Here is a 26,475-nt window from a genome sequence, read left to right on the forward strand (position 1 = left end):
TGACATAGGCTAGAATTTCGTAAAAATACCTAAGTTTTGCAAAGAGGGGAAAAGTCCAAACCAGGACTTTGTTAATATTCCAATTACGAGAATATTAACTGTAAATCTCTAGGAAAACTTAAAATACTCCATATTGAATTGTTTTAAATACTCCATATTGGATAATCTTAAATGATGTTGCTGCATCATTAAAGACTGAAGTATTAATTCAAATTTATGTCTCACAAGGTGATCTCTGTTCACTTTTTACTCACACCAGATTTAATTACACTAAGCACACTGCTTTGCTTTTGCTATAAAACAGTTAATGACAAGACCAATAAGGGCACCACTGAAGACCCAAAGCTCATAAAAACTATCTTAATTTAACAAACATTAAAATGCAAGACACCGGAAGACAAATGCTTATTTCATGTTACTACCGCAGAACAGACTTGAGATGCTTGAAAACACCTAATGAGCATTTTTGTATCTTAAATACAAGCACACTGAGCCTTGCTTCAGTTTCTGACCCTTGTTTGAGGAGCGTGAAGATGGCAGCATGCCTATATGTTGGGCTTGGTGCCACGCTGCTCCAGCCTCACAGTTCAGTCCTGCTTGGGGGTCCAGCTTCTTCTCATGGCCTATAAACGGCAGAAATGTTTCTCTCTTCAGAAGGGCGGCTAAGAGCAAGATAGGTCAAGAGCCATGGGGTTTAGCAGGCACGTTTAGGCAGAAGAGCCCAGCAAAGGCCAGCCAGAGGCCACACGTTTGGCCCACTGGGTCCTGAGGCTGGCAGGCCCGCTCTTGCCCAAAGACAATTTAATAACCTCACTCCATCGCTTCACCTCGAGATGGGACGCAAGCGGCTGCTCGGCGTCAGTCCGGACTTCAGCCAGGACACGGCCGCCGCCACCCCGCCTGCCTTGCTCGGCACGCAGGTACCCGCACTGCCTCACGGCGACCCGCCAGCTCCCGGGCAGGCGGCGGGAGGCTCAGACCCGCGGCCCCCGGCGCCTCCTCGGCGGCGCTGAGTGGAAACCACGGGACCGCACCGATCGCCCACCGCGGCTTTACCTCGAGGAGCGCTGCCGCCCCCGGCCCCCTCCCGCCAGGCGACACCGCCGGCGGCTGGCGCCGCCCCAGGCTCGCGGCGCCGGCTCGGGGCGGGGGGCCGCGGCTTGCTTGGGGGCTTAGCGCCGGTGCGGGCCGTTAATGGAGAGGGGCCGCGGCGCGAGAGAGCGGGGGCCGCGGGCTGAGGTAAGGGAGGGCGGCGGTGGGGAGCCCTGCATCGCCCGGCGCTCGGGACCAGCGGCGGGGGAAGGGGAGCGCGGCGCTGGCAGGCGGCGGGGAGCCGGGGGCCAGGCGGCCGCAGCTGAGGTGTGGGGAAGGCGGGGAAAAGAGCGAGCGGCCCCCAGCTGCCACCGCGCCCCGGCGGGAAGGGGGGAGGGAGGACGCTAGGCGGCCCGGTCTCGGCAGCCCCATCCGCGCTCCCCCTGCCCAGCCCCAGCCATGAATATGTAACTCCCCTCTATTTCCCGAGCTCCATTGCGGAGGCTGCTGCTCGCCATATTGTGCCGCTGGGGCTGCGGCTTCTCCGCCGGCGAGAGCGGGCGGCGGGAGCGAGCGGCGCGGTGAGGTGCGGCGCGGCGGCCTGAGGCAGGAGCCCGGCGGGCGGTGAGCGCAGAGCGGCGGGCGGCTGCGGTCGCGGTCGCTGCCGCCAGGTCTCTCCCCCTAGTGGGGCAGGGGAGGGTGCGGAGCCGCCGGCTGCGGTGGGGTGCCCCGGAGCGGCGTCTGGTGCCGGGAGCGGTGCCTGACCCTGGTGCGGGGGAGGCGGAGGAGGGGCTGCGCCTCCCTGAGGTGGTTGTTGCGGCGGGGTGGGGGTGTCCCGCAGTGGGCTCCCCTCCAGGCGTGGGGGCTGTCCGGCCAGGAGCCGCGGTCGGGCTCCCCCGGCCCGGGCTGGGTAGCCGCCGCGCAGGTGGATGCGCTGCCCGCCCCGGCGTCAGGCGGCTCCGCTCGCCCTGAGCCCCCTGACAGGCTGCCCCCGCCGGGCCGGGGCTGCTCGGCCCCCGCTTGCCGGCCCCCCACGCTGAGGGGGCTGCCAGGGCGGGCGGTGGGGCCGTGGGACGTGCCCGGAGCCCTTCTGCTTCCCCCCAGCCTGGCGCCTTCGGCGTTGCTGCAGGGCCGCCGGCCGCGGGGAGCATCGCAAGCCCTGAGCCGCCCCTGGGGTGGCCGGCGTGGGGCCGGGAGGCCCGGGCGTGCGGGGATATCGATGTATGTGCACACGCACGCTGGGGAGGCTGCAGGGAGAGGTACCATGCACAGCGCCGTACCACAGCCGCATACCGTAACACCAACCCAGAGGGCAAGGCATTGCCAAATGCCTTACTTGAGAAGGGAGAGCTGATTAACAGAGTCACGAGCCGTTATTGTTGTTTTAATAAATTGCCCCTGCTTAAAATGCAATACTCAATATGATTTACCGCTCTGCATTCCCAGTCTTTTGTTTCTTCTAAAGCCTGTGCACATCACCATGCTGAACAGTATTAGTAAGGCTGATAAACTGATACTGGGAATGACCTGACTACTCTTGTGGAAATGCTGTCGTTTCCAACAGGGCATCAGGTGGAGAAAGACACTGTGTCGGGAGCTGTAGATGTGTCTCCTCCCTTCACGCTTGCTCTCGCTGCTTCTGATATGAATTTAGCACCTGTTTCTTGCCAACTTTCATACTCTGTGGCAGCTGGCTCTTTGAAATTGCCTTCCTTGGACCCACCCCATGGCATAGTGTATATATGAAACGAACACCGAGCAAGAATCTTTTTCTTGGGATTTTTGTTAAGCTATTTGTTTTTCAGACCCTCTTCTATGGAGAGTAATTGGATCAAGTGCCTAATTTCATAAAAATCCAGAGGACAGCTAGTGGAGAAAGCTGATTTCCAGGATGATAAATCATAATCCAGTCCTGTTTGGAAGTGGTTATAGCTCTGTGCAATAAATATGCATTGCACGCAGGCTTTTAAGGATTAAAGGAAATTGCTTGCATTTGAAAAAATGACTGGTGTGCGGGTGAAATTATTTTTGCTTGGGGAAAATTCTTTAATCAAATATGTCATTCATTCAGTGACAAAGACTTGATTTGTCATAGGAGTTCCCTGCAGAGGTACTCTCATTTGTATTCATCTATGTTTTCATTAAAAACTTTTGTAATGAGATAATTTGACATTTTTATACATCATGTCAAGCTCAGAGCTGGCATTCAACTTATCAGCTAAGACAGAGGCGCTCACTTTGAAAGTAGCGGATATCTATAAGCAGTATATTTTGCATTAAAAGATCCACTTGTTTGAAGGATTAGCTTTGTCAGTTGTTTGGAGATGGGAGGAATTTTCACTGGACAGATGTTAGCATGAGCCGGGCTCTCGGGTAGCAAGCTTTGTGGCTGGATTTGACTCTGTTATGGTGTGTTTCAGTGATGATACTTAAATAAGTTTAGAACATCTTTAGACCTTATTGACCCTGTGAATTGCTATTTACAGTGTTTAATAAGTGCCTTATTATTTTATGCATTCGGCTTCATAATAATGGTGGGACGCAGATTTTGCATTGGAGGAATTCAACTTCTTCGGTGGCTAAAGTTTTGACCTTTGGCATCAAAGCTTTGAAACACCAGCCCTACTGCAGTTGCCAGGAAAAGCACTGCCTGTCGTGTCTTAAGAGTAGTAATACACAAGTGCCAGTGTAATAAATTGCATGGGGCTCCTTTTATCAATGACACTTTGTGTTTAAGAGTGGTGCATGGTAATATGTTGAGTATAAAGACTTGGTTGGGCATCTTGGGTGATTAGAGCAGAATTCTGGCATTTTCGGGGCTGTGTTTCCATGAAATAGAAATGTGGTTGGCACCTATAGGAAAGCCATCAGTCTTATATGTGAAATAGACGTTGGGATACATGAACTTCTTCAGCTTTCTTTAAACGTTTCTCTTTCCCTTGTTTAAGAAAAAGAATGCAATGGGGGGAAAGGGAGCTTCAAAAATGAGACCTAAGTCTGCAACTGCTCAGTTGTATTTTTCTTACAAGGAGCACTGGATCTACTGTTACTGAAGCATCAGTTCAGAGAACGTGCATGAAAGAAGTATCAGAGTAAAGGGATTCCTTCCACTTTAGTTCCCTGCTTAAATACCTTTTCCTATTTTTACTGAATAGATCAGCAGTTTAATAATGATGCAAACAGGGAGAAAATTGTTGAGCCTGAGCTTGGTTCTGCTTGTTGGTGAAAATAACGGGGCTTTGAAGCTGACCGTAAATTCTTAATTTTCTGAGGAATTAGCAGCATTTGGTATTATGGAGCTGTTTAGACTTGTTGCAGTGGAGAAATATTTTAGGAATTATCCCTGTCTGCCTTCCCCCCACTTCTGGATCGTGGAGCTCTCTTGCGAACAGCTGGGAGTTAGCAGTAGTATTCTGCTAACTAATTAAAAACCTAATCCATTCTTTACTCTTTACCACTCAGGGATAAAATTAAACTATTTTGGATGATTACTGGGTTTAAACTGTGTAAGTATTGCTCCTGTAGTACTGTTTACAAAATGTACAGTTTTATTTGAGAGCAAGTCCTTAAAACACGAATTGTTGTTAGCTGTCACCCAACTTTAGATGAAAGCTGTCTGGTTGCCAAATTAACAATTTTGTTTCTATATATTTATTGTAGGTATTAAGTCAATCATACGCAAGATTACTTGAGTCTTTCTTTTTGTCTCTCAGGTGTTGTGGGGGAGTTTATTTTCTGTTTATTAATAACCAAGCTGTCTTTTGTTCTCACTAAGAAAATTATATCGCTATTGGTTGTGGCTAGCTTCATTATGATAACTGGTAAGTGGGTGAGAAATTTTTGTGGCTACCTAACATAGCTCTGGAAAAACTGAAAAAACCCAAGCATATTTCTTGATCTGATATTCTCAGAATTTCTCCCACAATATAAACTCATTAGAATATTACTGCTTACTGCCAATTATATTAATAAATGTGATGGATGATAGGTATGCTGTATGCTGAAGGGAAGGATAACAAAGTGACTGACTTGATGTGACCCCATTCGCCCGGGCAGAGCAGTACACCCGATTTACAGTATATTTGGCTTGAGCTTCAACAATGTTTCTTAAAATCTGCTTAGAAGCATCTTGGATCCCGTAGCACTGTAACAAAGCAGCCAAAGCAGTAGTCCAAGGAGCTCATGAGCAGGCTTTCATTTTTTCTGCTGGTGAAATGAAAAATAACAAACCCACGTTGGTTTCCCAGTGGAAGTGGAAGCAGATCTGTGCTGGCTTCCAAAGCATTGCAGTTCAGGGTCTAGCGTGGGAATTTCAACATGCCTTCAGTTTTACACTGTCTTGGCAACTGGGTGGCGAGTGAGCTGTTCTGCCACCAGCTCAGGAGGGGCACCTGAAGCCACCTCAGCGCAGTGAGGGGAGCAGGAGGTACAGCCCTGAAGAGTACTCTAACAAATTAACTATGGAAGTAATATATCAGTTCTGTAGCTCCTGTTCATTAAGATCCTATTAAAGTTATCCTCACGTTTGCAATTGAACAGAGTGCAGGTTTTGATGTTGGCGGTGCCAGGGACCACCACAACTGTCAGGAAGGAACCTGGAAGCCTTGACTACGCATACCTCTGGCAGGAGTTTGTGGGGGGGGTTTGTTGTTTTTTGTTTGGGTTTTGTTTTTTTTTTTTAATCTGTTGTATTAAAAGTGCAAAGTCCTGAAGGTGAAATTGAATCAGTGTGTTTCATTATCATCACCAAAAGTGGGTTGAGTTGTTGGGTAAAAAACAGCAGCATTTTTTTTTTCCCAGCCTAACTGTAGCTATAGAAGTGATTTCTACAGCACAGTCATCAGTCAAGGATTGTGTTTCTCCATATTCCCAATGTAAAAACTGAAAGTAGAAGAGTAGTTTTCCAGAGACCTAACCTTTGCTGCTGAACTAGTAACAGGAACCAAAAAAGTTTTTTTACTTAATCCTTTGAAGATAAAAAAGATCTAAGCTTTTTGCTTTAGGAATAGCCCGGTATTGAAATGTGATAAATTTGAGCATTTGTAGGTATGACAGCTGGAGAAAGATAGGTGAATTCTGGACTACTTGGAGGCAACTAACATGATATAGAGAGAGTTCTCTGCAAATGTTGTGATAATTTTGTGTATTTCATTTTTTGTAGCTGAGGAGATGTCCGGGAGGGTATGATACAGAACTGTAAATAAGTTGAACACTAAGGACTGAGGTTATCGACAGTAATGGAATGATCCAGGAGGCAGCATGAAAAGGCTGCTGATGCCCCTAGCAGGGAATATAGAACCCGTTAGAATAAACTGCAATTTGAGCATCATCTACAGAAGAGCAATGTACATGTACGTATAGTGCTTATATGCTATTATACTTTACTGCTATAAATATACAGAGAAGCACCAACTTAAAAATCACATACTTCTGTCATGTCCAAAACTATGTGACTGTTCTTAACACTATGATAGAACGGCCTTGAGTATGATCAAAAGTTTAATTGGATACTTTCTTTTTCTTAATGCTCTTGACATCTAAAATGGGAGGATTCTCTCTCTTTGGTCACTTCTGTTAGCATTAGATTAATTGAATTCTTCCATAGGTGTACATGTGTATGGCAGATGGTTTGTATGAGGTCATAGCACAAATGTTTCTAAAGGCCAGGATGAGCAGCTTGACAGCCAGATTGGAAATGCTGCCATACTCCACGGATCAATTCACTTTAGGTCCAGTAAACTGTGAACGGCAATTAACTGGAAGATCACACGTCTTAAGGCACCAGGCAGAACCACTTCCTTAGGAGAATAAATACAGTGAAGAAACTGTAAAAGACCATGTGCTAGCAAGCTAGCGTGTTTCAGAAATGCCAGTATTAATTTTTTTTCCCCTCTGTCAGGCATCCAGCCTACTGGACATTTCATAATCACAGCATTAGGTGGTGTTACTTGGTTTTCAGGGAAGAATTTTTTTTTTTTTTATGTTGAAGAGAAATGCCTATTAAGTTTATGGAGCAGGTTGTGGGAAAATAGGAGTTTGGGACTAGTTATCAGGAAAACTGAAAACTCAGAACTAGTGTGATTGAGAGGGATGATCATGTTGGGAAAACGTCTGTAGTGTTACTGACTGTTGAGGCTGTTAAACTGTACCAGTGCCTCGGGTTTCTCTGCATTTCTCAATTTTATTGGCTGCTTTGGGACATTTTTGAGTCTGTGGTCTTGAATTAATTATACTTTTTTTTTTTTCTTTTTTTCTCCTGGCTGGTAGCACTCTAGGGCAGAAATGAGGTTGTCTCACTTTGCTGACTGCTCTTTATAGGCTGACAAACTTCGGATTTCTCAGTTTGACCATCTGAAAATGAAGAGCTTTATAATGCTTACTTTGGGAATAAACACAGCTTCCCTAATCGTTATGTACTTCCACTGTTGAGGTTCATAAAATGACTTCTTATGTAGTCAAGTCTCTTCTAGATGAAAAGCTTTGTTATTGAAAGTAATGGGATAAGAGGAAAAAGTATGAATCTTTCTAGAGTGACCTTTACAATAGATTTCAATAAGCTTCACGTTTTGAGAAATCTAAATGGTTTTACGTGGCAAGTGAGAGAATCTGACAAACTGTCTTAAGATTATGTGCTTTCAAGCAGCCTGTAGAAATGCATACTTATAACTTCTCCTAATATGCATTCTGGTGACACAATACTATAAAGAAAAGGAGAATATGGTATTTTTTCATACAGAACAGGCTGAGTTTGTATTTTAAATGTAGAACTTGGCACAACCTTGAGTGTGAGAAACATCTGGCACTCATGTATGTACAAATAATTTTATTAGTAACTTCTTCATTGTGCCAGTCGATCAGTTGTCTAACATTCAGTGGGAGCTGGATGTATTAATCTGAAAGTAAAATTTGTGTTTCATTTTAATATTAGTTTTCTGTTTTTATTATAGTTAAATTGTTTTCTCAGCCATAGTGGGGCTATATTGATATAATTGATCAAAACATTTGAATGTTAATCTCTTCATTTACTTCATTTGGGGTTGTTCAGCCTGGAGAAGAGGAGGCTCCGGGGAGACTTTAGAGCAGCCTTGCAGTACCTGAAGGAGGCCTACAAGAGAGCTGGAGAGGGACTTTTTACAAGGGAGCGTAGTGATAGTTCAAGGGGTAATGGCTTTAAACTGAAAGAGGGTAGATTTAGATTAGATATAAGGAAGAAGTTCTTCACTATGAGGGTGGTGAGGCACTGGAAGAGGTTGCCCAGAGAAGTTGTGGATGCCCCCTCCCTGGAAGTGTTCAAGGCCAGGCTGGATGGGGCTTTGAGCAACCTGGTCTAGTGGAAGGTGTCCCTGCCCATGGCAGGGGGGTTGGAACTAGATGATCTTTAAGGTCCCTTCCAACCCAAACCATTCTGATTCTGTAAATAAAGTAGGAAAATAGGATGGCAAGGAACCAGATACATACATTGTTAAAATGGGATTGTCAGGATGATTATCACATTGTCTATTTCTCAGTGTGCCGCATGCTGTCCTTCAGGTGTAACTGAAATTGGAATGGCTTGAAGTAGTGAAAGGGTAGACCTGCTTTAAGTTGTTTCGTTGCATTAAACGTCGACTGTAACGTGCACCGCAGTCAGATTGCTTGCATTAATATACATTATTGTTTATGGTAATGTGCGGCCTCAGGATAGTCCCAGCTGTTCTTTATTTTCATACATTTTTGTTCAGACTTAGTTTCTGTTTATTTTGTTTAGCTCAAAAACAGGTTTCCAGGTTTGCTCTTTAAGACTGAAATACGAAACCCCTTAAAAATGGATCTGGGAAGAAAGGAGAGAGGATACTTAACTACGTGAGTGCCTCATGGCTAATAGCTTTTCTAAGGTATGGGTTATAATGTCAGCCTTCAAGCACTCATAAATGTAAATGTGGTCTTTGTACCATTATTCAGTTGTGTGGGGAAGAGAGTAAGGGACAGCAGTTGAATCTGCAGTGGAGGTGAATGGGGGTTTCTTTCTGAGTTCACATGATCTTTGCTCTTGCAGTAGGTTTGGAGAGAGGTGGAAGAGTGGAAGCTTCTTGCAGTACTCTGGAGGCTTTGGGTGATTGCAGGGGGACGTAAGGGTAACAGTGCCTTTCCATGTGGTATTTGAGAGGGAATTGGGGGAGGACTGTGCTGGCACTTGCAAGGAGTGTTTTTTGGCATGGAGGTGGTAAGTAGGGTTGTAATGATGCATATGGTTTTTAAACACGCACTACCAAAGCCCAGTTCAGGATCCCAGGATGATGCCCTGACAAGAATCTGATTGCTTTCTTATTTCATAGATTGGTTTGGGTTGGAAGGGACCTTAAAGATCATCCACTTCCAACCCCCCTGCCATGGGCAGGGACACCTTCCGCTAGATCAGATTGCTCAAAGCCCCATCCAACCTGGCCTTGAACACTTCCAGGGAGGGGGCATCCACAGCTTCTCTGGGCAACCTCTTCCAGTGCCTCACCACCCTCATAGTGAAGAACTTCTTCCTTATATCTAATCTAAATCTACCCTCTTTCAGTTTAAAGCCATTACCCCTTGAACTATCACTACGCTCCCTTGTAAAAAGTCCCTCTCCAGCTTTCTTGGAGGCCCCCTTCAGGTACTGCGAGGCTGCTATAAGATCTCCTGGTGTTTTTGCCTGACTTCCTCTTTGTTAGGATGCATCATTCCTGAGCTTGGAGGAGGTGATCCTTGAATATTAACCAGGTTTCTTGGGCCCCTCTTCCCTGCAGGGCTTTATCCCATGGTACTCCACCAAGCAGATCCCTGAAGACGCCGAAGTCTGCTTGGTCCAGCAGCATTGTTGCCCATGGAGTTACTGGTGTGCTGGTTTCATCTCTTTTATGGAGCATAACACAACAAGCTGTAACTGTGTCTCTTCTCCCTCAGATTTTCTTAATTCAGGGTTTCTACCCCACAAATATAGTGCAAGGATGTGTTTGTTTGCAAGCTGATGTATCTTAAGGGTGGAAAGCATGGTGTAAGTACTCATTTGTTATCAGATTTGACTTCTGGAGCATGTAATTGCTATTTGAAGTTTCAACTTCATAGTTTGTATTAATTTGGCATATTTAATAGTCTTTTAATTGGCTTTGATTGTGCTTTGCAGATGATAGACTTCTAGTTAATATGTACAAAAGTATTCTAAACACTGGCTTTGCATAAGCATTGCTAACCACTCACTTTTAAATGTAGTAGGCATTTACAAAGGAGCTCACTTACATTACTATAGAGTATTGACTGATAAAGTGTTTGGTAATAATTTTGAAATTAGACCATAAATGTACTTTTAGGCATTCTGTGATAGTAGCTGAAACTATTCACTTGATAACATTCGTTTTGTAATCTGTATCTGATCCTCATGAGTTTGCAGATTGACTACTAATCCATCAATATTTACATCTCTATTCTAATAGCTACAAATGTTAAATTTGGGCAGGTATCTTCAGCTCTCAAGAGTCCTGCTTTTAGGAGATGGTCAAAACCCAAGGCATTTTTGCTTGCTGTTGGCCAGTTCAAATATGCGTACAGGAGAGAGAAACTATATTCTCGGAAAACATTTGTGTGGTGTTTTGGGGCTTATTTGTTAATTTTCCAGTTTAGACAAAAATACCTAGTTGCGAATTTTACTGCTGATTCCACAAGTTCTGAGAAGATACTTAAGGAATATCTTTTTCTTAAATATGTGCTTATATCATGTGTTTATGGAGGGAACTCCCATCTTAAGCAGACTTGCTGGATATATTTTATAGCATACTAGGTATCTGAGGGCCCAATTCCCTTGTTGCTGTTTTCACGCAGTTCAAACAAATGGATTCTACTTTATACAAAGCTAGTGGTCACTGTAGTCCCAAAAAAGCCTTCTGATGTTTCTTTTCTGGGTAAGAAGGATGTTCATATAATCATATTCAGCCACATAGATTGTGAAAGGTGTGTGTATGCAGGTGAGGAGTAGGAGAAGGTTCTGTTCAGGTTTCTTCAACTTTTTATTATGGCAGTGCTTTATTGCCTGATTAGCGTTAGTTGCTGTTGGCTTTTCTTGGCTGTGTCACTTTCCATACAGCAAACCTAAGTATAAATTTCTCTGGTAGTGAGATACCCCCATAATTAGAATAATTTGGGTTGGAAGAGACCTCCAGAGACCGTCTAGTACAACCTCCTAGTAAAAGCAGGGCCAATTAGATGAGGTTGTTCATGACCACGTCCAGTTGAGTTTGACTGTCTCCAAGAGTGGAGATCCTACAACCTCTCTGAAGTGACCTTTTATTAGTGATCTTTTTGCTGTGGCTTTATGCTTTCAGTATAGCATTAGTTTCCCCTATGAATTATACTGTTCAGCACTTACCAGTTTATTCTGTCTGTCCGTATGCCTTTTGTCATGGCAAATACTTTCTCATTTTGTTTTTGGTAGCTTATGTGATTGTTGCTTTATGTCTGGCTCGTGGTATGAGTCCACAGCACTAGCTCCTAAAGATTCTTAATGGGGTTTTAATGACTGTAAGAGATTATGATGGATACAAAATCATATTTTATCTCTTAGATGTCTGCAAGACTGACAACTTGAACCTTGCACGATGGAGGTGAGCTGCTCTACAGAGGTGCTGTGTTTCGATTGCGACACTGAACACGAATTGATGAGCTTGAATTTGTTGGTAGCATAGATCACTACTGATTGTGCCAAGAGAAGATGACTATACACATGGCTAGTATAATACTGAATTCAATTTGGAAATATAAAGAAGTGAAAGCCTTCCCACTAAGGGACGTTGTGACATTGAACTTGATATCGGGAGGACAAGGACTGATAGCTGAATGAACTAAAAACACTTTAGTGTCCCTCAAGCTTATCCTCTTTTGAGATCAGCATATAATTATACTATATATGCAATATAAACATAGCGAGAGACAGTTTGAAGAGTGGTGACAATATGAGTAAACAAGCAGAAGAGGAGGGAGGGGCACAGACAAATGCAGTGACAGACTCATTTAGGATCATTGAGCAGTTAATTTTAGAGCTGGGAACAAAATGAGCTCCAGGCCAGAATCTGATTCGGCTGTCTCCCAGGAATTTTGAGATCCAGAGACGAAAAAACTTCAGAAAAGAGTGAATACTAAAAGTACTAGATTGTAATCTAGTACTAGTTGTCCTAGATTACAACCAAATGTAAAGCAATCTGAGCTGCCAGTGAATTGCAGTGAAGATTAATTCCTTCAAATAATGTCTTTCCAGAATTTTTTATTTCACATCAACCTCTTAGCCAGAAAGTAAAAACAGAAAAACCTTGCATTTCAGAACGCTTTAATTGAATAAATTGAAATGAATGATTGAATACTTTGCCAAAACATGCAGTGTGTCCCTAATAGTTACAGTATCAGAGAGAGTAAAACATAAAACTCTAATCCTGTTAAGCTTCCAAAGTAACTGTTTTTAAAAGAACTAATCCTTTGGAAAAAAAAAAATCTGAATGGTTGAAGGTGTTGTTGTACTTGGCATACCAAATAGAGGTCTAACTGTCTTACTATTTTAAGTCTAAATATTACCTTTTAAAACTTCGAACAAAAATCAGTTGATTTCTAAGGATTTAATACTGTATAAAAATGTGTGTATTATTTTTTTTAAAGAGCCTGATGCTTTTTTTTCCCCTCCCCCCTCAGAAGTGTTTTTCCATGCAAGTGTCAGAGATCGGTACACTGGTTTGAGTTAAATAGCAGCTGGTGTGGTTATGGCCACACCTGAGCTGGGTTTGCTGGTTATCTCTTCCAGCTGCTTGGTACCATTCCACCCTTTTTCTGATCTCACGGTGTGCTGATACAACCATGCGTGCAGTTGCTCTTTAGCCTTTGCCTGGGCTAAAATAGGCGCTGCAAAGTGTTTCGGAGAATAATTCAGGTTTTGGGGGATGTTTGGATGTCATCTGGTAGAATGTCCTCTGCTCCCTGGTTAAAGCAGGACCACTATCAAGATTAGTTCCAAGCTAGAGCTAAGGAAATGTTAAATTCTCACAAATGACAAATTTTGAGAAAGAAGACTAAGGAGCAATTATATGTTGATGAATCTAAGGCTGGTAAACCTCTGAAGAGGTAGAGTAGGGAAGAGCAGGAGCAGTGACGTGTTGCTGCCAAGCTCTTCCTTTGGCTGCCTTGTAGCCAGAACAGCCTGTCTGCCCACAGCTCTGAGTGGTCTCAAGTGTACCTGTTGCCAGTTGGGTTTTATTTTTACTGGACAGGTTCAGGAATGGGATACCCGAATGCCTGACCTACTGTGCCTCATGACTATATTTGAGCAAATAATTAAGCATATTTCAGGATAAAAGCTTGTAAAGCGGATGTGGTATGCGACAAGTGCGAATGTTGCTCTGCTGGAGTTTTTTCTAAGTACGTTGGAAGGACTCTGCAGCATAAATTCCCCAGTCAGTAAGCAGGCAGGAGATCAGAGGGGCTTTTCTGATAGGGTTGTTCATACTGTTATTTTTCCCAATAACTCTCTGCCTGTTTTCCAGTGCTTCAGGAGCAAGACTTATTTTGTTGTTGTGTTTTTAAACCCCAGCCATTTGTCTTCAAATTTGTTTTGGAAAATAGTCTACAGATGGATGAGCACAAAAAGCAAGATTGCATAAGCCCTGTTTTCCAAGGAAATCAGGCTTAAATAGCAAGTCTTTCAAATGAAGTGATGCGGTGCTTTTTACTGAAGCTGGCAGGCTCGTCTCCCAGCACTAGTTAGGGAGCTATTCAACTTGTGGATAAAGTTTGGTTGTATGAAGTCGATCAAAAGATTCCAAAGCTCCTTAAGAACAGCACAGGTGGGTTTTGTTTTCTTTTGTTTTTAATCTTTTGGCAATGTGGAGAACTGAGAAACATTCTGGGTACAAAGAAATCAAAATTGACACGTTCTGATAAACTTTAGCAATCTCCCTCTTTCATCTTTCAGTTTTCTTCTATAAAAGACACGGAGCAACTAGGCAAGTTTTATGACTAAATACTAAATGTTAGATTGTTTCTCTTTTTTCAGCTGCTGTTTGGAACTGGGGAGTGACAAGGAATCAAACCTGAAGAGACTCATAGCATTTCTGGTTCTCAAATTTGTAATGCGTTCCTTTGGTTATATCAGTCAGCTCTTGCTTTGATAGTGACAGATGTGCATACTCTGTAATTATGAAGTTTGTGCTTAAGAGTTTTACTGTGCTTGAAGACTGAAGGATCGCAGGTGTCTGTACAATATTAGTTAGGGTTTTTTGTTTTTTAAATAACTGACAAGAATGACCCTCCGGCTATAGCATAAATCACAACAACTAGTACTTGTTAGTGGCTCCAAGAGAAAGATTTTTGATCTGCCTACAGGAATGTGGCTTCTCCCCTTCAGGTTGCCCTGTGGTTGTGTGACTGGTTGCTTTCCTCTTATATCCAGAGGGTATAGACAAGTAATAAAGGTAAAAAGTGATAAAAAGTATAAAGTTATGATGTTAGAAGTTGTTTCAAAAACTTAATGATGAAAAAAGGTTCACAGGGGGTGTCTGACTTCACATTGTTCCCAGTGCTAAAACCTGCGACCTGTGAAGAAGAGATCTTGTCTTCTCCATTTGTAAAGTGGAAAAGATCTGAAATGTTGAATAGCTGAAAACTTAAGTAGATATTGTTGTGATGAGATCTGCTTCATATTTTGAGTTGGAAAAATGAGCGTGAGAAAATTGTTATGTAAGACTTTTTTTAAAAACAAACAAACAAACAAAAATGCCGAAAGGGATGCAGAGGAATAGTGAACTATGTCAGTGAAGATCCAACTTAAGAACGTGAGATTTCAGTGGAATAAATTTCAAGACTGAAGAATAAATGTGAGGTTTTATATTTATTCTGTATCTTCTCTCCCCTTGCCAGTAGTAGTTAATAAAAAGTCTGTTGTTCCTTCTGTCTAGAAACTTTTCACTTTATATTTTTAGCTCTGGACAAAGTGTCAACAACAGAAGAAAATCTTGCTTTGGCTCATGAAAGACTTTTCCTAATTTTGTAGCTTTAGAAAGGATCAGCTAGTCTGGCCTGCACCATTCAGGACTTGTTTTAGCAGATGCCTGCTTCAAATCTAGTAGTGGTGGACAGTCTTAAGAGAAAACTGACCTAAGCAGTAATCTCTATTATTGTTGCAGGCTGTGATGTCTTGGCACTGTCGGAACAGCTAGGAAAAGCCCTTCTGTCAGAACTTCCTTTGTGCCAGGCAAGGAGAGCTGGAGATGGTCTGTCCACAGCAATTTGGCTCCACAGCCAGCACACGAACAGAGGGAATGGTGGTGTCCAGTCCAGTCGTGTCTTGCTCATGAGGGTTTTTTCTACCGGAGACCACCTGAAAATGAACTAAACAGTGGTGTTTAGGATGTGCTTTGAAAATGACTGCCTCTGAAGAGTTCTTGCTTACTTAAAACAGATGTCAGTATAGTTGCCTAACTATTTGCTGTTAAACCTGAGAGCAAGAGGCCAGTGCAATTTCCTCCTGCTTGGTTGTAAAGCTTGACTTGAGAGTCAGCTAACTGTAGAGGTTTTTCCTACCTCCATTCCTCAAGTGAATGGAGAAGATCTGTCATTGATGAGAACATCTAAAGAGATGGTTTACTGGTTATGATTTTGAGACTGCTAGTTGATACTTGGTGGCTATTACATGGTCACTACAATTTTAGGTCAAAATGCCTCCCTTGATTGTGGAGTTTAATCTTTGATACCAGTGCCAGCTGTTGATGTTGCTGTATTAGATTTCAGCAGTGTGAAGAAACGTAATCCAATCCGACGTCCAACAATGTCATAAGGAAGAAAAGTCAAGCCTTATTCGCATGCATTTTTCAGGCCCAATACAGATCTGGAAACTGTAGGGGAACAGGAAAAAAACTAAGGAGGCTTATTTATTGATCATCAAGCAGATGAAAAACTCCATGCCGTGTAATGTGATTTTTTGGGGGGCAAAGGGGGAGATGACACTTCTCAGCATGTTTGAATTGACCATGTTTCCGCTGTTCCTCAGATTTCGACTTCGTGTATACCAGAGGCAGAGGAGGTGTTTACTAGTGTTCAAGTGGACTATGTGGATCTCTCCAACTTTCAGCTAGCTTTAAGGCCAGTGTTTTTCCTCTTAAAATTTGAAGTGCTATCACTGCAGACCTTAGGGTGAGAATGAAGCACTCAGCATCTCAGATTAGAAGCTTTTAGAATAAAGCTGGTCAATTATTTATCATGACGCTTGTATGGTGTCTTCTGCAGTGTAGCCTCAGGCTTGTAGGCAAGGCTGCAATATAAATTATAGTGTTAATACACTTGTTCTCCGGAATGATAGGTTTGCTGACAGTCTGGCACCCGGAGAACTGCTGTTCTGCGTTAGCAAGTGTAAGCACATGCAAGTTTAGGCAAGATCTTACTTGTGCATGCAATGCTCTCTTTACTATGGGGCTCCTTAGATGAGCTCTTTACTGTGATGGAGCTGCGTAATGTTGGGAGCAGGCTTTTCTGTTAAGAGAGGCTGGATTTACTGGGATTTACCTGTCTTAATCTGCTGCAGTCTGCCTGTATGCTGCAGCAGATTTTGGGAAGGGTGTGAATGATTAGCAGCTTGACGAATTTCTCTCAGTAGTTGAAATTATAGTTAATTAAATGTGTCAACTTTAAAAGCAATCGAGTTGTATCCAGTGCAAACACAGAATAACAATGTTGGGCCTCTGTTAGAACAACTGACTGGCAACAACATGTAACAGAAATCCTTACCCTGAAGGACTTGACATCCTGTATGCCTGGAACTATCTTAAATAATAGTAGAAATTAGAACACAAAGAAATACTCTTTCCTTCCAACATTGCTTCTTTGCTGAGATGTGTCACTTAATGCCATCGTTAAATTGATATCTCTGAATAATTTAAATAAAATGCCCAGAATCCTGACAGGACAGTCCAATGCTTGGCCAGGCTGGGAGCTGACAGTCTGCAGCTGGGTCATGGTGGCTTGTCGCTTTTAATGGGGAGATGAGGTCCTAACTGGATATCTTACTTTTCTGATCCACACAGATGAACGTGTCTCTTGTGACAAGTAAACTGTATTTTTAGGGCACAGTATTTCTTTAGTAAAAATTGGAGTTGATGGTCTGTCATCTCCTGATTATTTCTTTTGATGCCTCTTCAGACCCTTGTTACTTATTAGACATAATAGTGGACATGGCTGCTTCATGTCAGGCTTCCCCCCCCCACCCCGTTTTTCATAAGGTGGGAAAACTCTAATGCCTGGATAAAAGTAGATATAATAATCTTTGCTGCACTGCTTCTCTTCCTTTTCCCTCAACAATTAATTAAAGCTTATAAAGTATACTTGTTCTCCAGAGAGGTTGACCCTTTTCATATAGAACTTGATGAATTGGAAACTGGATTATAACATACCTGGTAGATGCCAATAGAATCTGCATTTGGCTCCTGATGTGAAGGGTCTGGAAATACAAACCTAGATTTAAAAAAAGTTATAAAAGAAAGGAAGAAAGCACTTCCTTCACCTAGTAGAAATGTCTGCAACTGCAATCTTGCCTCTTACATGGTTAACATTTATGTTTTTTAAACATACCACGCAGTCTGGGATAAGTTTTCCTGCTTCAAGGCAGGTATTTTTGGAGAGATGGGGAGGATTGCCCCCTCTCCCTCAGTGTGAAAATATTTTCTGTTCAGAAACGTCATTTTCTTCTGTCATTTTGACCTGACTTTCTTTCACATGTCTGCAGTGACCATGTGTAGTAGTTTTGCCTCATCTCATACAATAATCCCAAAATTTTGTTGGGAAGGCATTATGGTTTCTCTGTGTGGTCTTTTTTTTTTTTTTTTAGTGTTTGTTTTATTTATGTTTTTTTTTTTAATGAAAAGGTGATGTGTGCCTTTGCCTGTAAGCAAATTCTGCAGCAGTGGTTGTGGAGTGTATCAGTCATCTGTTGAGTGCATTTATTTTTAGCCCTGTCCATTTCCAGGAATGCCTGTCTACCACTACTGATACAAAAAATGAGCAAAACCCTGGTAATGTGTGTATGATTTGGGTTTCTCAAACTTAAAAACTTTTGATTTCTCCCCTGCCCGCCCGCCCCGCCAACATCATTGCAAATCAGGTGCGCATCTACTGAAGTACAGTGGGATTGCAGAGGAAAATCAGACCTCTTGATTGAAATTACCGAGTGGCTAGGTTTTACTTGATCTTTCAATATTCTCTAAACTTCTGATTGGAAACCCCTAGCGATACATTTTTCAGGAGGAAAAAGAAAGGCATTATAGTGTGCTTCCAGTGAACATGTTTAGCTGGTTTTCTGTGTGCATGTGTAATAGTGACCTTCCACTCGGTTAGGAAGTAGACCCTACTTGACCCATTGCACGTTTGTAAGTGGATGTTTTATGAATGTTTTCCACATCAGGTAGCATTTGCAGCTTTTGCACCAGACGGCCAAAGTTTTATGGCCTTCAGTTCTATGTCAGTTTTGTTTAACAACCTTAATTGATTTTTGCAAAATGTTCATGGCTGACTGACTCCCTTAATTTTTCTGGAGTGGTACAGTGCATGGGATTATCTGTGTGTAACACAGTGGAGCCTGGTACTTGGATGAACAAGCATTCCCCCTGTACTTCTGCTTTGTTGGCACAGAGACCGCTGTGTCCGTATGGACCCGGGGACTCCACACGTGCCAGAGAAGCCTGCTTGGGAGAGAGAGCTGGCTCCTGTAGCCAGATGTACATGAGTGTGCAACTTGTTTCTCTTTTTCTTCCCAGCCATGTCTCAAGCCGTGCAGACGAATGGGACGCAACCTTTAAGCAAAACATGGGAGCTCAGTTTGTACGAATTGCAAAGAACGCCTCAGGTAATAAGTGTTAAAGAGCTGGCCTTTATGGCAAGGCTTTTTTTTATACTTTTTAGAACACGAAGCTTGACATTTAAGATTTTCTTTTTCCTTTAGGAGTGTTAACTGCCTATTTTAAATTAGAGTATATGTTAAAAAAAATCCTCCCGAAACAACATCTGTCTTATAATATTAGAAAAATAAACGAATGTTTGATCTTCATTTCTTTTTTCCTTCTTTTAGCAGTATGTGTGTGTGTGTTTGATGTGGTTGCATGTGTGTCTTGTTTTGCCTTTTTACTCTTTTAAAGAATAGTAAAACATGCAATCTCTGAGGAAGTTCCTAAATTCCATTAAAGGATTTTTACTTTACTTTACGCTAGGAAGCAATCACCGATGGCTTGGAAATAGTGGTGTCACCCAGGAGCCTGCACAGTGAACTGATGTGTCCCATCTGTTTGGATATGTTAAAAAACACCATGACAACAAAAGAATGTTTGCATCGCTTCTGTGCTGACTGTATCATTACAGCCCTCAGGAGTGGGTATGTAAATATTATTACAGGGAAAAGGGATTTCACTTAAGATGGAGATGTGATCAAGGAAATCCTTTAAGTCCTGGGTGTTGATGTGGAACAGTTACGTGCCTGTGCACTGCAAGTTTCTGAATGTGTAGCACACCTTTCATATTTCATTCTTATGTGTTCAGCCATTTGTGGCAGACCAGATCTGTTTTTTTCCTCATATGAAAAATCCCATAACTTTTGTTTCTTGCAAGGAGTTGAAAACCTCCTTTCTCTTCTTTTTTTTTTTTCCCTTTTTTTTCAATCCAGTAACAGCAAAACAAAAATACACTACATTACTTACAAAAATGAGTCTCATTTTCTTTATTCTTCCCTTTCTTAACACTAAATTGCAAATTGTATGGCCTTTCAGCAGTAATCCTGCTTCCAAGCTTCACTACTGAAACAACCTATGCTAAAGTACAAATAATCTTTCTTGTATTCTTCAGTTACAAGTTCATATTTTCCTAAAAGCAACAGAATTCTGAGGTAACCAACAGCAATTAAGTCAATGATGTGAGTATCAATTTCTGATAATGGCAATTACCTGTGTTCAGAGGTCACACTTAATTTGCTGTGCCTGTGTAAATTCTGATGAGTAATTAGCAAAAATACATTAGAGGGAAACAAGAAAACCATCAGGAGTAAAGACGCCAGTGTTTCAGCTATTGAGGCCTCTTCCTCTTACTGGAAAAAAATTATGTGAACCTGACATTATAGTTAAATGAGAACAAAATGGTAGGAAGGACAAGACTGTTGTAGTTTGCCCAGTAATTAGTGCTTGAACTATGGAATAGGTTCCTTAATCCCTGTTTTGTCCTGGGAGTGCTAGGAAAACTATGCCTTAATATGATTTCCACTGGACATGCTTTTTTTTCCTAGGTGAAAATCCATCCAGAGGGTTAAGGGAAGAACCGTTTTGCAGAGTGGAACTTTTGAACTCTTCAGTCTAAATACAGTTTGCTCAAACAAACTTTAAAAAAAAAATGAAGCAGGGAGATACATGTTTGGGGGGTTTTGTTTAAATATCTGGAACTACCTGATCTGTCAAAAGATAGAAGCCCCATTCCAGATTTACTATAAATACTGAGGCTTGGTGAGCACTTGGATTATGAATTGCAGCATTAGGGCAGACTTTTGTTATTGCCAGAGAGTTAGTATTGTTTTCTCCCTTCTTGTTCACGTCCAGCAACAAAGAATGTCCCACATGTCGTAAAAAGCTAGTTTCAAAAAGATCACTGAGACCAGATCCCAATTTTGATGCTCTCATCAGTAAAATTTATCCAAGCCGAGATGAATATGAAGCTCATCAGGAGAGAGTGCTAGCAAGAATCAGCAAGCACAATAACCAGCAAGCTTTAAGTCACAGCATTGAGGAAGGATTAAAGATTCAGGCTATGAACAGGTATGTAATCCACGTAATTTGTCCACGCGTAACCTCGTTTGCCTTAACACTAAAAATATACCGTCTGTCCTCACTCCCTGCATAGCTTGAGATTCCTCTTCTCTCCTCTGAAGTCTGCCAAAATAATTTTTAACCTTTTGCCTACTAATAGTAACCTTTGTATCACTCCCTGCAACTTCTGCGGCAGCTTGATGTAGACAACAGATTTCAGCTTAGCTTTACCAAATTATGGCTGTCATGTCTTAGGTAATAAACTGTAATACAATGAGTCCTGTACCAACATATTACCATGACATGCAAATAAATGCACATAATGCTAGAACTTAGGTTATAATTGTGACTTAATTCACAAGGCTGGAATATATGGTGTTTACACAGTATTGAAATTCTGGGTGTGCATTTAAACCTAAGAGAGCCAGCTGGGAAAGAGGCCCTAAACTTTAAGTTGTGGTGAAGCATGATGTCATTTATCTTTTTAATCACATGTGGATTCATATTTAGATGAAAATAATGATCTGAAATTGCCTGGAAAAAATAACTGTATGAAGTTAAAAATGATCTTAAAACATGTCTAAAAGGTGTTTGAGGGATAGGAAAAAAATCCATAGTCTTGTCTATGAGTATCTTTTGATAAGAAAGAATGAATTTTTCTTTTTGAACTTTACATATCTCTGAAATGTAAACATGCTTGTGTCTGCATAGGTCTAACTTCTGGCATGATGGAGACTGGGAGAGGGAGGAGTTGTACAAGCGTTGTGGGCCTGTACATTGGGTGAATTGTGAATGTGGATTAGCATTTATTTCTACCTATTTCTGATCAGGCTACAGAGGGGCAAGAAACAACAGATTGAGAATGGCAGTGGAGCAGAAGATAACGGTGACAGTTCACACTGTAGCAATGCCTCAACACACAGCAATCAGGAAGCGGGGCCTAGTAATAAGAGGACCAAAACATCGGATGATTCTGGGCTAGAACTGGACAATAACAACACAACTGTGGCAATAGACCCCGTAATGGATGGTGCTAGTGAAATCGAATTAGTCTTCAGGCCTCATCCGACCCTCATGGAGAATGATGACAGTGCACAGACGAGGTAAATGTCTTCTATTCCTCTTCATGTATTCTGCTGTTATTTTCTGTTGCTTTTGTTTTCTGTCACTCCTTGGGGCTTTTAAAAATCAATTTAATTGTCATGCCACATCCTGTTTAACCATATGCACTTTTTCCCTCTTTCCATTGCAAGTCAGGTAGATGGTACTGCTCAGCTATTGTCAAGAATAGAGTAACAATCTGTTTTAAGCCTTTGATCACAAATAAAGACGTTTTTAAGGGTTTCTGGCATTGCAGTTCACAATAGGTACTAGGATGACAGTATAATATCAGCCCTTTTCTACTTATTATAAGATGCTTTGGGAATAAACAAACCTTGCGTAAGTGTCAGCAGTTTTCGGAGCAGCTTTGTGTCAGCGGGATTTGTAGGCTGGAAGCTTTTCCTGGCATTTTTTTTCATGATCCAGTCCAAGCACAGACTGCAAATTTTGGATCACAGCAATGAGCAGTCTCGTGGAGTTTCCTTAGGCTTCTTCCTGGCTTTATCTCCTGATGAGACATCCCTCTGTAGTGCCTATAAATATATGTTTCAGCCAGCTTTCCTTTTTGGTTTAGAATTGCAAGGGAGTTCTGGGGGTTGTTCTGAAAGGCAAAGAGAAAGCTAAGCTTCCGGGAGAGGCCTCTGCATTTGTGTCAGCCTTTAATTCTTGCATGAAGAATTAAAGTGAGAACAGATAGTGAGACAATAAGGAAGAGTAACTTTAATGAGGTGCAGAGTGTTGCGTGCATAGCTCTCACACCTGGCTTTCTGTCCAGGCATTTCAGACTGTATCTATGCTCAGAAGATTTCAGCAGTCACGAGTAGTTCTTAAAACCCCTTGACAACCTGTTACTAGGTTTTTTATTTCAAGCAGATGAGAGGGTAGTGCTGTCTTCTCTCTACAAAGAGCAGTAGGGCCTGTGGGAGAAGTGTCAAAAAGATGTAAGGGCACTTTGGAACAGTATAATTTGGTAAGTTGGTTGCATGTCTTTGGTGAAAGCAATTAATATTCTTGTTTCTGAACTGTCTTTAAAGGCCTTTTCACACTTGATGCTTAATGTTTGGGGGTGTTCCAGATGTCTTTTTCCTATACCTGCAACTCAAATGTCTTTGATTATCTTTGTGGTTGTTGTCACAGATATATCAAGACCTCAGGCAATGCCACCGTTGATCACTTGTCCAAGTATCTAGCTGTGAGATTGGCTTTGGAGGAGCTTCGTAGCAAAGGAGAATCAAACCAGATGAACCTCGACACGGCCAGTGAGAAGCAGTATACCATTTACATTGCTACTGCCAATGGGCAGTTCACTGTAAGCGGAACTTCTGTCTAAGAGTAAAACTGAGCATCAATACATCTTTGATACAGATTTGATTAAAATCCACTCAGCTGGACTTTTCCTGAGTTGGCTTAGGGTTACAATTCATAGCACCAGGTTGTTTATTTAGAAGCAGATCAGTTCCTTTGTGGGAAAGTGTATACAGCAAAAGCTTGGCTAGTAGAAAAGGAGGCATATACATTACTTGAAAAATCCAGTGATGCTAGCAACTACTAGCTGACTTATGCCATTATTTTACAGTTAAAATTGAAGGGGAAAAAATATTACTTCATCTGAGAATCTTGCTTCAAGAGCAGATAGCTCTAGCACCAGAAAGCATCTATTGTAAGGTGGCGTTTCTCCACTTCTGTGTAGGCTTCTAGTATTCCGAACAGCTGTGAGTACACTTAATGAAGAATCCCTCCTCTCAGTTGCTGACTTCAGAATATACAGATACAACAAGAAGGCAATATCGCAATTAGATTGAACTCTGAGCCTGGTCTTACACTTGGGCATTTATCCGAATAGAAGAAGTCTCCTCGTTAAGAGGCAGGCTTTGCAATAAGAATCTGTTTCAAACAGCTTTCAAGCATGACTACCGATTGTCCCTTAGACAAAAGCAGAGATGCTTCTGGTGTAAATATACATCTACTACTCCTTCTGTTTGCAGAGACAGGAAAAAGAAAAACTCAGGTTCACTTTATTTGCCACTATATTCACTTTGCAAAAGTGTTTTCCGGTACTGTTCTAGCGAGACCAGCAGGAGTTCAGAATAGCTTGCATTGTTGTTTTTTGACGCTGAGTGGGTACCTAATACCTTGTTCCACATTAAGCTGGCACATTCCTCTGATTTAAGTAGTTGTCTGTTGTTACAGTACTACCTGTGCAAGCCATCAGATCTCATTTCTGTTTTGGTGTTCTCTTCTAGGTATTAAATGGGTCATTTTCCTTGGAACTGGTCAGTGAGAAGTACTGGAAAGTGAACAAACCCATGGAACTGTACTATGCGCCAACAAAGGAACATAAATAAGCTGTGCTGGAATGGGACTAACTCTTTTTATAGCTATGACTTCTTTAATATTAAAAGAAGGCACCACCATTATCTTCATGGACAATACACGTGATGCCTTCAGGCTCTCTCAGTATACTTATTAACATGATTAGACAGTATTCTGGGTTGTATTTAATTTAGTCTTTGTTTTGGGGTTTTTGGTTTTTCCCTAGGAGACTAAATGACCTTCTCCAGTGCATTCCGGTGTTTGACATGCTTTTTTGTTCCTAACGCATGATAACTGAACGAGTGTTCCGGTTTGGAATGTCTTAATTTTGTCCAGGTAAATCTGGATTTCTAATACATTTGACACAGTTATAGTAGCCTCTGTGAAGTATTGAGCATTGGATGGCTAAGTAAGTCTATTCAATAGTAACATATGCCAAGGAATGTGTTAAATGTTGTAATTTGCTAATGGCTATCCATATAAAAGATTGTTAGAGAATTGATTTCTGATAGTCTTGCAGCTAGAGGTAATCTCATTCCCTAGAAAAGATTTATTAGTCATTTTCTTGTGAACAAATAGAGCTGTCGTGAGAAAACTGACACTTTAAAATCTTGCTGTTTACTGGGCTTAATACTTCAGTGCAAGGCGATTAATGAGATTGGTTTGCTTTTTAACAAGTATTTCAGTCAAAAAAATCCCAAACAACCCAAAGCCGTAACTCTTCTGCATGTAGAACATGCCAATCTTGATGCACACTGCAGCTTCCCGTCTGGCCCCCGTTGCAGCGTTATCCTGTCCTCACAAGCTTAATTGAACAAAATACTTTGGAAGTTTTACAGCCTATTCTGTTCCCTACAATAACAGATTTTTATTGTGAATGTATCGGAACTTTCTGCAAAGAACTGTCTTGAAAACTTTTTTTTTTTTTTTGAAAGCAAATCCCTGGAATTCCAGCACATGGACATAATGCAACATCAAAATGCTTTGCTTTATGGAATTTGTGCCACCCCAGCTGTGAGCTTATCCAGGCTGCAGTCTGAGTAGGGAGGACTTCAACTGTAAGCTGCTCGAAGATTATATTTTTTTTTCTTTGCCATAGCTTTAACAAATGTGGCTTAGCACTTTGGAAGGCAATTTTAGTACTTGACAAAGTTTACCATTTAGTGTCTTAAATTTAGGTTCAAGTTTTAAAACTTGGCAGCAGGCTGTTGTGTAAAGTCCAGTAGCTACTGTTCATTTGCATGTTAAACTCCTCTTCCCTCGCTCTGAACCTTGCTGTCACTTAATGGGGGTTGCTTTACCTATTAGCATTCTTTCTTAAGCGAAATGGTGTTACCGTGAGATTCCCTTTGCTGTAAGACTTGCTGATGAAGCCTTCACCTGTTTGCAGCACCTGAAGCTCAAAGCAAAAGAAGTTGCTACAATATGTGAGAAGTAATATACTTTAAACCATATGGTATTGCTCCTTCTTTGTCTTGCCCATAGTTAGACTGTTTTTGGCATGTGGTTACATAAGTATTCAGATGCTCGGGGATTCTCTTGGGGAGGAAGTACCCTTCCATCGCTTCTGTCTTTCAAGCCTAGCACTTGTAAATACGTGTCCAGTCCGATTGCTGTTTCAGATCAGCTTTATCCCGATGTGAAAACTGCACAGGCTTCTTTGAGTAACTTAATTATCTTCTCTTACTGGAAAGATTTTGGGTTTTGTGACATGAAACAGAAGTATCAGAACACAGAGGGGGCAGTTTTTAAGGAAATACGTTATTCATGACTTTCTGGTGAAATGTTGCATTGTGTAGACTAGTAGTGCATGTCCACTAAATATAATCTGGGGGGTGGGGGAGCAGTGATAATAAGTGCTTTAAAATTTATGGGGAAACTTCTAGATTAGTTGCAGCATACCTTCCCATTGTGATAGCTAAGGTAATGTCCAGTCCCGTAAACAAGAGAGGTGTTTGTGAAGCGGAGCAGTCTGTCTAGGAGCTGTCTGTCACTTTGTCCCCAGTTCTTTAAAAAGCATGGGAGAACGTGGAGCTTTTATTTTCATGTTGTAGTGAATTTACTGAATATTTATGTTCTTTAAATATTATATATATAATGTAGTTGTTTGATTAAACCATTGATTGCACTGTGACTCTTTAGTGCTATAAACTATTTTATTTTCAAAATGACTTTACTCTTCCACCTCTTAAAGCCATGTTATTTTTTAAGTACATGATGT

At 41.7% G+C, this 26,475-nt stretch overlaps 1 protein-coding gene across 4 annotated transcripts; it reads left to right on the plus strand.

Moving 5' to 3' along the window:
* Positions 1 to 1,013: 1,013 nt before the first annotated feature.
* Positions 1,014 to 26,388, plus strand: RNF2 (ring finger protein 2). Of its 4 annotated transcripts, none has more exons than XM_087733800.1 (7): positions 1,014 to 1,239; positions 18,816 to 18,904; positions 19,266 to 19,426; positions 20,634 to 20,849; positions 21,671 to 21,943; positions 23,079 to 23,250; positions 24,185 to 26,388. In XM_087733800.1, the coding sequence occupies exons 2-7, from the start codon at positions 18,818 to 18,820 to the stop codon at positions 24,284 to 24,286; spliced, it is 1,011 nt and encodes a 336-aa protein (XP_087589926.1). In that variant the 5' UTR covers positions 1,014 to 1,239; positions 18,816 to 18,817; the 3' UTR covers positions 24,287 to 26,388. The 4 variants fall into 4 exon arrangements, with proteins under 4 accessions (XP_087589926.1, XP_087589927.1, XP_087589925.1 ...); XM_087733801.1 differs by lacking the exon at positions 1,014 to 1,239 and adding an exon at positions 1,411 to 1,618; XM_087733799.1 differs by lacking the exon at positions 1,014 to 1,239 and adding an exon at positions 1,412 to 1,656.
* The last annotated feature ends 87 nt before the right edge of the window (positions 26,389 to 26,475 follow it).

Source organism: Nipponia nippon, unplaced genomic scaffold, assembly GCF_047370975.1.
Source record: "Nipponia nippon isolate SJK-2023a ecotype South Korea unplaced genomic scaffold, ASM4737097v1 scaffold_5, whole genome shotgun sequence".
Lineage (NCBI taxonomy): Eukaryota > Metazoa > Chordata > Aves > Pelecaniformes > Threskiornithidae > Nipponia > Nipponia nippon.

Bases quoted from the DNA above. Each gene is read 5' to 3' on its own strand.
- RNF2 (XM_087733800.1), top strand. From the start codon at position 18,818: ATGTCTCAAGCCGTGCAGACGAATGGGACGCAACCTTTAAGCAAAACA. The intron at 18,905-19,265 runs GTAATAAGTGTT...ACTTTACGCTAG, and splicing joins AATTGCAAAGAACGCCTCAG to GAAGCAATCACCGATGGCTT. The intron at 20,850-21,670 runs GTATGTAATCCA...ATTTCTGATCAG, and splicing joins AAGATTCAGGCTATGAACAG to GCTACAGAGGGGCAAGAAAC.